The sequence below is a fragment of the Camelina sativa genome, chromosome 8 (assembly GCF_000633955.1).
Source record: "Camelina sativa cultivar DH55 chromosome 8, Cs, whole genome shotgun sequence".
Taxonomy (NCBI): domain Eukaryota; kingdom Viridiplantae; phylum Streptophyta; class Magnoliopsida; order Brassicales; family Brassicaceae; genus Camelina; species Camelina sativa.
This window is the reverse complement of record NC_025692.1, coordinates 4,273,122-4,283,098: the sequence shown is the minus strand read 5'-3', so window position 1 is coordinate 4,283,098 and position 9,977 is coordinate 4,273,122. Positions and strand designations below refer to the sequence as shown.

At 37.2% G+C, this 9,977-nt stretch overlaps 2 protein-coding genes across 2 annotated transcripts in view; both read right to left on the bottom strand.

Moving 5' to 3' along the window:
* LOC104706094 (5-methyltetrahydropteroyltriglutamate--homocysteine methyltransferase 1) overlaps nt 1-793 on the bottom strand; it is a gene marked incomplete in the record, with an annotated part of 4,753 nt that extends 3,960 nt beyond the window's left edge. Inside the window, 2 exon segments of the mRNA XM_010422224.2 lie at nt 1-58; nt 639-793. Coding sequence (XP_010420526.2) covers nt 1-41 — 41 coding nt within the window.
* Nucleotides 3,522-9,943, bottom strand: LOC104706092. The gene is made up of 4 exons (XM_010422222.2): nt 9,796-9,943; nt 5,951-9,360; nt 4,899-5,586; nt 3,522-4,525 (listed from the first exon to the last, which is right to left on the bottom strand). The coding sequence occupies exons 2-4, from the start codon at nt 9,332-9,334 to the stop codon at nt 4,080-4,082; spliced, it is 4,518 nt and encodes a 1,505-aa protein (XP_010420524.1). The 5' UTR covers nt 9,335-9,360; nt 9,796-9,943; the 3' UTR covers nt 3,522-4,079.

Genomic DNA, 9,977 nt, shown 5'->3' with positions numbered 1-9,977 from the left:
TTAGGGCCCATACGTGGGTATCCAACAATGTGTGAAGCCATTTTGATTTACTTTATAACTGCATTTTTACACAAACACCAAATCAAAAATAAATTAATATCTAAAATCGTATATATAATAATACGTTTAATTATTAAATGATAAATTCACAAACTCCAAGAAAGCCGTAAAGCATGAAACGAAACTGATAGAATTACAAAATCACGTGTATATAAAAAGTTTATGCAGCTTTTTTTTTGTCGTTTCAATGATTGAGATAAACAGTGACGAGTCTACTCCAAAGTAGAATCGAAAACTTTCAGATCAGATTCACATGCGACATTTAGCGACACGAGATGATTTATAAAAGCAGATCTAAGTTATACGAAAACAGAAAACACGAATCATTTTTCAAAAGATGACAACAGATCGTAATCAGATCCAGATCTACAAATCGAACAACACGAAATAGCCAGATCTGAGTCCAATGAACTCACTCACCGATCAGATCTCGGTATATAAAACAAAACAGATCGCGGAATCAAAAAAAAAAAACGAGATAGAAACGAATCACTAACGAGGAGACGAAAAGGAAACGAAAAGAGAAAAGAAGCTAAATAAGAGAGACGTAGGGAAGCCATAGAAACTCGGAGACGTACCTCACGGAGGAAGAATCGGAGAGAAAGGGTTGGCTAAGAGGAGAAGGCGAAAGAGAGAGCGAGGAAGAAGAGTGGGCTGTGTGTGTTTATTTATAGCCAAAAACACACAACACACTCTCTCTCTCTCTCTCCAAAATGATAGATCGTTGCCCTCTCTCTCTGTGTTAAAAAAAAAAAAAGAGGAAAAAAAAAATATGTGTAGATCTGGTGGTGTGATATTTTCGATATTATTATTATTATATTTAATTTCCCGTCTATTATTTATTGGCCTATGTGTATTTTTCTGAAATTGATACTACTGTTTATTTTTCAACAAAAAGTTGAGTATTGTTGTAGTAGGAGTATTTTTTTTTCTTCGTAACTGTGAATTTTGAGTACAGTATTTCTCACAACTGTAGAAATAATAATTTGTGGGTATTATTTAGTAGATCTAAGAAGATAGAAATATAACATATTTTATATGAAAAATAAACTTGAAATCATTATTGCCATCTTTTATAGAATGATTAAATTACCAAATGCCCTCCTAACTTTTTCTATGGATTAATTTATGAACAAATTTTATAACATTTTTTTAAAAACGAATTTTAGTTGGGTATGTATTTTTATTTTTTAGCTTTAAAACTAAATGTAAGAATAAATTTCTAAATAAAATCTTGATTTAACTGACTAAAATATCTTAACTGAAAATGTCTTTTAGATTTTTCGGAGGTTAAAAATGAATAAGAATTATAAATGTTTAATCATATAATTAACGCATAATAAATAAATAAATAAATAAAGTGAATTAAGAGAGATTAAAACGTGAAGAGGAGTTGGTGTACGTGACGTGGGAGAGATTAGTGAGTGGGTGGCAATGGGACCCACGGAGGTTGGTGAAGATTCACCCAGTTTTATTTTCACAGTTCTATTAATTTATACGACAGCGTTTTCTTAAAGGCCTGTTCCGCAGCGTTTTGAGTATTTCCAATTATACATCTATCTACTACTTGAAGAAAGAATATACTAATAGAAACTCCAATATTATGCTGGTAGCCAAATCAGTAAACACACACAAGTTTTTACTTGAACCGGTGTGGACGATCTTGTCTGGCCATTAGTCCCCATTGTTGTGTCAGATTTGGTAAAAACTAAAAACTCAATTGGTATACGTTTTTTTGGTAAAATAGAGTTCGAGTAGGTAAAGAAACAGAGGTTTACGGACCCACGGTGTATTTATATTATGGTCTAATAAGATTCATATGAGTATACGCGATGGATGAATGGTCTTAATCTTTTTTTTGTTTTGCTGATAAAATTTGGCTACCAAACTTTGATTCTTGACCTTTATCAACCTCATACTTTTTGTGTTTCTTCTTAAATCCTTAATGTAAACTTTGGTAACTATATATGTTTTCACGTAGTGATTATCATCAATTCTGAATTCTATATAAGCTCTTTTTTTAAACTAACAGGAATATTCTTAAGCTTTGAATATAAAATTACCTTCAACCACTACCACAACTAATTTTGGAGTATCTTCCTCCTAATTGGCTAATTGCATGGGAAATACTGTATTTCAATTTCGAGTTTAAAAGGAATTTATCAATAAGATGTTATTGCTAACAAAACCAAAAAAGTTTTAAAAAGTCGGCGTCAGCGAAATGCTTATATGAAACCCATGTATATATATATATATATAAATGCTTAATGTAACATAGGATGGATAAATTATAAACTATATAGTATATCGTATATCGTATATCGTATGTTTGATGATTTGTGTAAGCTAAAACTTTCAAAAACCGGTAATCACAAGAAATAAATTTGAACAAGAATTAATTACATGGGACTTTAAGTCTGCAGGACAGTTGCATATGCTTCCTCGAGACTGGCTTGTCGGTGGATGTAGATCTAAGTATGTACACACATTAATAAAGATAATCACACAGCTATTTATTGAAAGTGAAAGTGATACTTCCACTTTTTATATTATTTTACATGGTGTCCGACAGACCGAATTACATTTTTTTAACAATCCAAACGTTTTAAAAAGAAAAACACTTTTAAGAACTAACTACTGAAAATATAGTATCAATCTTTGTTTTTATTAATTTAATTAATATTAAGTTTCCAATTTTACAAAACAATATTTTCTCCATAGATATTTCCTAAACAATCGGCCTAATTAATAAACAACAATGTTTTTAAAACTGGACCAGAAGGTGAATCAGAAATCTTTTGGGTTGTTCGATCAATTAGTCGGACCGGTTGAACCATAAGTCAATTAGTTTATTGGTTTGTTTATATTTTATGAATATAACATCTACTTTTCTATGAATATATGAACAAAACATACATAGTTAAGTATTAGCGATCAATATAACATTTTTACTTTTAGTACACATAGGAATTCTATACTACTAAGTACTAACAAAATACTTTCTATACTAATTCATATATCTATATTTGTAAGGTTGTACATTTTTTAAAAATACAAATTAAACATTAGTTTAATCTATAAAACAAATTACATTTTTTTATTAGTATAACGAATTATTGATTGGATCAATAAAATACGTCTTTACCAACTTTTTCTGGCCAGCTTAAGTTTGGTAAATCAGGTACTTTTAAATCGATAATACACAAATCACAAAATCCAAAAGTATTCTCCTTATTGCTGGCTTATAAAAAACTTTATGATTTTTTTTGGACAAAATAAAAAACTTTATGATTAAACTATGAAAAGGCATGCTTTTAGACATGTGAATTAATCAAAGCCACACATGCACACATTCTGTTGTGAATCAAAAGTTGTTGATAATTTTATATGGAATATATTTAGACTCAAAAGTTTATTTACATAAAAAATTCTCAAACACAAGGCAAATGCTTCGTACTTCGTAGTAGATAAGAGATGTACAACTGAATATGGAACCACCAAAATAATATCGTCAGCTCAACAGCATTACCGTCACAGATAGAGTCCATTTATTTTACAAATGCTCATAGACAACCCCAAACAGCAGTACACTTCATATTTCTCAGGTTTCAATACAAAAATAATTTAGAACAAATCCCACCCCAAAAAAACAGAGGAGAAAATATTTGAAGTCACAAACCAAAAACCCTGAAAAACTTCAAAATAGTTTCAAGAGATACAAATCAATCGAATCAATAAATATGAAAGCTGGAAAGAGGAGAAAAGGGAACACAGACAAACAAAAAACCAACACAAAGGGAGAAAACTTGGTACAAAAATTTGATTAGCGGCTTTCTTCTGTCCCCTTTTAAATCAGAGCACACCAGTCTATGGAAAAAACACAAAACTCCAGAAGTGCCCTATCATTACCATGTCACAAAGATATATTTACTTGAGTTGAGATGTATTACCCTTCGATTTTTCAATCTGAGTCACTCGAACTAGAACTTGAGCTTGAGCTCGAGCTTGACGAATTGGACTTACTCTTCTTCTTCTCCTCCTTTCCTTTTTTGATCTGCAATGTTTTCCTCCAATTTCGCTGGAGTTTCTTTGGACTCAGGACCCTGTAAATTCGCATCTGCTTTGCTCTCAGTCTCATCTTTAGCTTCCTCGGTCACAACTTCATCATTTAGTGTTACATTACTAGGACCAGCGGCTTCTGTGGGAATCACCACTCTTTCAGAGATTACTTCCATTGGCATCTCCGCTTTTGGTTCAGAAGGCTTGGAAATTTCCTCCAGGGATCGAGTTTCAACAGGCAAGACATCAGATGTGGTTATCTCTTTTGGTCTACTTTCCTCTTCTTTTTCTTCTTCTTTTTCGGGTGTGTTGTTCAGAGGAACGGTTGTATCATCAAGAGATCTTTCTTCAACCAAGGACTCTGATGGGTCGGTTTCAACTGCACACTTGGTTTCTCCAGACCCACCATTTGATTCAGGTGACTTTATTTGCACGCCCATGCTTTCTACAACAGACNGCTTCCTCGGTCACAACTTCATCACTTAGTGTTACATTACTAGGACCAGCGGCTTCTGTGGGAATCACCACTCTTTCAGAGATTACTTCCATTGACATCTCCGCTTTTGGTTCAGAAGGCTTGGAAATTTCCTCCAGGGATCGAGTTTCAACAGGCAAGACATCAGATGTGGTTATCTCTTTTGGTCTACTTTCCTCTTCTTTTTCTTCTTCTTTTTCGGGTGTGTTGTTCAGAGGAACGGTTGTATCATCAAGAGATCTTTCTTCAACCAAGGACTCTGATGGGTCGGTTTCAACTGCACACTTGGTTTCTCCAGACCCACCATTTGATTCAGGTGACTTTATTTGCACGCCCATGCTTTCTACAACAGACTGATTCATAGCACTATTTAGATCTTCCTTCGATGTAGCTTCCACAACTACTAAATCTGAATTGGTCTCTGTCGAATTTCCACAATTTTCTTGAGCCAATTGATCTTGAATGGCGCTTGGAAGAATAACATCCTCAACCTCAGATCCTTCATGGATCTGCTGGAAAGCAGAATCTATGTCTTCAACCGATCTCGCTTCAAGAACAGGCAGAGCTTCGGTCAATTCGTTGGCAGTGTCTGGTCCTACTGAAGATGGCCCAGGTTCAGAATATGTCACAACTTCCTTAATACTAAAGTCTCCAATCGTATCAAGTTCAGATAATAATCCTTCATCAATCTCTTTGATCTCGTCTGCCTCTTCAGTGATAACTTCAGGAGGACTTTGAGGTATTGCATGCAAGTCTGGAAGCTGATCTAATCGTTCCACCACATAGTCAAGCTCCTCATAAACACCATCTCGGAAGAACTCTGCCCTTGAGCCTTCACCAACCATAGGTGTCGTGTACTCGGGAGATTCTGCTGGAGATGAGGATGCATCAGACGTCAAACAAGATAACTCCTCTGTATCTTCAGGAGCATCGTGATACTCATGAAAGGTGATGTTGCGGGAAAAGACAAGACTACCTGCACGAGTTGGTACCTGCAATAACGCAGCACAGTAAGAAACAGATCTCTTGATTAACATATTGTAGAAAGAGCAAAAAAGTCCAAAAGTTTTGGAGGTATCAGCCTGTTGTTATTTCCAGTTCCAGCTACGAAACCACAAATCTAGATAACATACCATTATCCAATAAGAAAAAAGTATGTTGTTGCACATGAATCAACGAATCATGAAGTAATTGAACCCGTATATTCCCTCTATTATTCAGTATGTTGTGAAGTTAAGTATATCACATAGACTATCTTAAACTTAGACGATAGCAGCAGAAGATAGTGTATTATACTCATTCGAAAAGTGTTGTAATGATATGCATCTATGAGAGAAAATAAGTAAGATGACTTACTTCATCTTCACCAGGTTCAAGAGATGATTGTTCTACCACAGATTTATCTGACCAGGTCAGTTCTCTATCTGACTCAGATGGAGTTGTTTCTTCAGATCCCACATTTTGGGCACTGGCATTTACAGAGTCTACTTCGATATCCATTGTTTGGTCAGGGTGAGTTTCTTCCTCTGTATCAGGAACTGATGAATGAACTGGTTCCTGTTCCGATTGCAGAACATCTTCGTCATTAAATGAATGTGTCTCAACATACTCAACTGCTCCAGAAGACAAAGTGGCATAGCTGTCTATTGGGATGTCTGCATTGAATGTTCGAAGACTGGCTTCATCTTTTTGTTTCTCGGCTTGCTCTTCCTCGTGCACTATCTCTTCAGCTACTGACCTGTTTACAGAAGTTTCAGCTATGTCATGTACCACATCAGGTGATACTTCTAGTGCTGCCACATGCTCCCTCATATCACCAGATCCTAAAGGTGAACATGTATTCTCAACTGGGAGATTTTGTTCAACCATCCCTGTAGATACTACTTCCGCTTCTGTAGGAGAAACCAAGTCCACCAAAGATCCACTAACATCTTGTGTTCTGGTATCTACAGCCTCTCTCACATCTTCATGCAGCTCTTCCAGGTCAACTTGACCAGACACAGATAAAGAATCATCCTCCTGGTGATCAGCATTCTCGTTCTTATTAAAAGCCAGAGAAGATGGATCAAGTAAGGCATCCTCAAATTCAGACCCTGAAACAGTTGAGTTATTTTGACCATCAATTCCAACCTCCGCAATGGAATGGCTTGCCTCACCTGTAACATGTGTGATAGTCTCTCCTACTTCCCTTGTACTTGTTTCAGCCTCATCAGAAGTTGAATGAATTTCCACAGGACCTATGCTTTCAGAATAAACTTCATGTTCTCTCTCTTCATTTTCTTCTACTTCTTCCCCATTCTTTTCAGGTAGTTCTGTTTTGTAATCAGACGATACAGAAGAAAATGATGGGAATCTACTGCCTGAGGGAGGACTCGAATCGTAAACAGGTTCTTCGTGGTGGCCGTCCACCAAACCACAAAGAGCTTGGAATGCAGACTCATCAAGCGAGGGATGTGCAGTAATGAAAGATTCTTCAGCACGAGGTTCATCATGGTGAGAATCATCCTCCATCCCCCTTACCTCACGGATTTCTAATTCTCCAAAAGAAGGATGGGAAGAAGGACCTGATTCTTCATGAGGGTCAACTTTCCGTTCCGAAATCGACATTGCTTCATCTTCACTAATATCCGGTATCTTTTCTTCTTTCTCTGATAAAGATGAATCACTATCACTGGACTCCTCTTCATCAAGTTTTCTCTTATCAGAAGTTTCTCCTTCCATTATGTTTGATTGATCTTGGTGTGTTTCTGCACGTCCCAGTATTATCTCAGCCACATCATGATGAAGATTCCTGCTATCAGCTTGTTCATCGAAATCAGAATCTTCAGACGAGTAGCTTTTTTCTTCATCATGATCAGAAGCTGAATGGATTTTTTCTTCATCATGATCAGAAGCTGAATGGCTTTTTTCTTCATCATGATCAGAAGCTGAATGGCTTTTTTCTTCATCATTGTCAGAAGCCACATCCTCTTTAGCGATTTCGGTTTGTCGATCAGCATCATGTTCATCCACCTTCTTTTCGTCATCCTCCAGTACTGTGCACACAGATTCAGTATCAGGAACAGAACTTACTTTTGATTCACTTACTTCACTGAGCTGCCTTTCAAATGGATAATAGCTCGATCCCTCATTTGCTAATCTTTCTAGCACAAAAAAGGGTCGTAGCCTATCATGCCTGGGACCTCCAAGCATCGATGGGCCCACACTGAAACTTTCATGTCTTCTGAACACTGCATCCTTTGGTTGTTGAGAAGAAAACTCTTCCTGGAAACCGTCACCCTTGAGGTCTGGCTTTTCTTCATTTGGCTCATATGGAAGATCAAATGGGTTTCGCCTCGCAAACATGATGGACGGGGCAGATCCAGGGATAGGTGGTAAACCCATATCATCATAGGAATCATATGGAGCATCAAATGGATTCTGCCTTGCAGTTGAGATTGGCGGCATATTAAAGGGAATATCAGCACTGTCAAAATCTATAAGATTTCTCTCTGCCATCAGTCTCATGTTGTGGCGAGCCCTTCTCCTGGCAATAAGATTCTCCAACCGTTGGTTTCTTTCAAGTTCAAGACTTCCTAGATCCATAACATTTTTTTGGTCAGCCTCTGTCCATTTGATTGCTGATTTACTTTCATCGTCCTTATCTTCCTTCTTTTTCTCTACCTCTTCTTCCTCTTCCTCTTCTTCTTCTTCTTCTTCATCATCCTCGTCCTCCTCATCATTCTCGTTGTCGCCTTCTTCTCCTTGACTTTCACTGTCAACATCAGACTCCATCCCTTCATCACTACTACTCCTGTGTGGCCCCTCTGAAGATGCATCTGATCCTTCACCATCTGCGATACCACGACCTGGGGCATCTGAGTGTAAAAGCGGATGAAGCTCGTCAAGCATCGGGATGATGTCTGTCATAGAAGCATCAGGTGAAGAACTTTCTGCACCATCAGACTCAGAATCCAGCGAGTCATCACGGTCCGCATCATCATCCTCATCCTCCTCATGTCTCATTGGTCTCCAAGGTGAAACTGGAGATACATCCAACTGATCTTCCTTCGAATCATCTACCATATCATCTAAAGATCCACCATTTGATCGTTCTGCAACCGAACCATGCATCCCATCATTTTCAATTAGTCGATCCTCAACTCTTTCTCCCCTCTTGTCCAACTCCAAAATAAACGCTTTCTCCTCAAACCTGACCTGAGTATCCCGTTTAACCTCATCAAGAGTCTCATCAACCAAAGGCCTGTAATCAAACGGTCGAACATCGTCCTCAACCTCACTGAATAAGCTTTCCCCAACTCTATCCGTATCATCATCATTCCCATCCTCAACTACTACGTCTTCCTCCTTGCTCACAAAACTCTCTACCGTAAAACTATTATCACCTCTCTCAAAAACAGTAGCATTAGCATTAGCATTAGCATCTCTCGATACCTCTGTTCTAAAAAGAGCAGCAGCCTCGTGGACAGTAGTAGTTTCAAGTTCTTCTTTTTCGATCTCAGGAATGTTTGGCTCTCCAAAACTCAAAATCGTGCCAAGCAAAAGAAAAGTACACACCAAAACAGGAGATGCAGTCACCAACGGAGAAAACAGAAGCGGGCAATATCTATGCAGGAAATACAAAAAACCAACGAATCCCAGAAGAAAGGGATGATTGCAAATCCATCTGTAGGACGTTCTGATCATAACCACAAATAATCTCCGAATCTGAACTCGGAACTCCGAACGATCACTGATCATCTCTTTATAACTTTTCCAGGTCGTTTCTGTATAAAAAAAAAAATCAGATGATGAAGTTTCATAGCTTTACAGCTTAAAAATTCAAAATTTAGCAGCTTTGAATCGTAATTTAGAAGATTGAGAGATAAACAAACAAGATGATGAGTCCAATTTAAATCAAAATCGAAAATTTTCAGATCAAATCACAACATTTAAAATCGGATCTAACGAACAAGAGCTCAGAAAGCGAATCATAGACAACAGAGATCGAGGATCAGATCCAGAAAATGTAAAAAAAAAAAACAATATACACAGAATCTGTATTACGGTGATGAAGTCACTCACCGGGGTGGTACGAGCAAAACAGATCACGGACAAAATAAAATCAAAAGTAAGATTTAAAAAAAAAAATAAATAAATAAACACTGACGAAATGAGAGAGAGGACGTGGGGAAGCCATGGAAAAGCGGAGGAGACGTTACCTTACGGAGGAGGTTGGAATTGGAGAGAGAGAAGAAAATGGTTGACTATACAAAAAGATGGCGAGCAAAGAAGAGGAAGAAGAAGCAGAAGCAGTGGGCTAATTGTGTTATTGTTGTTGTTGTTGTTGTTAGCTTTCTTTACAGCAAAACAAATGACTTTGGTTGGGTGTGGTGGGCTCTTT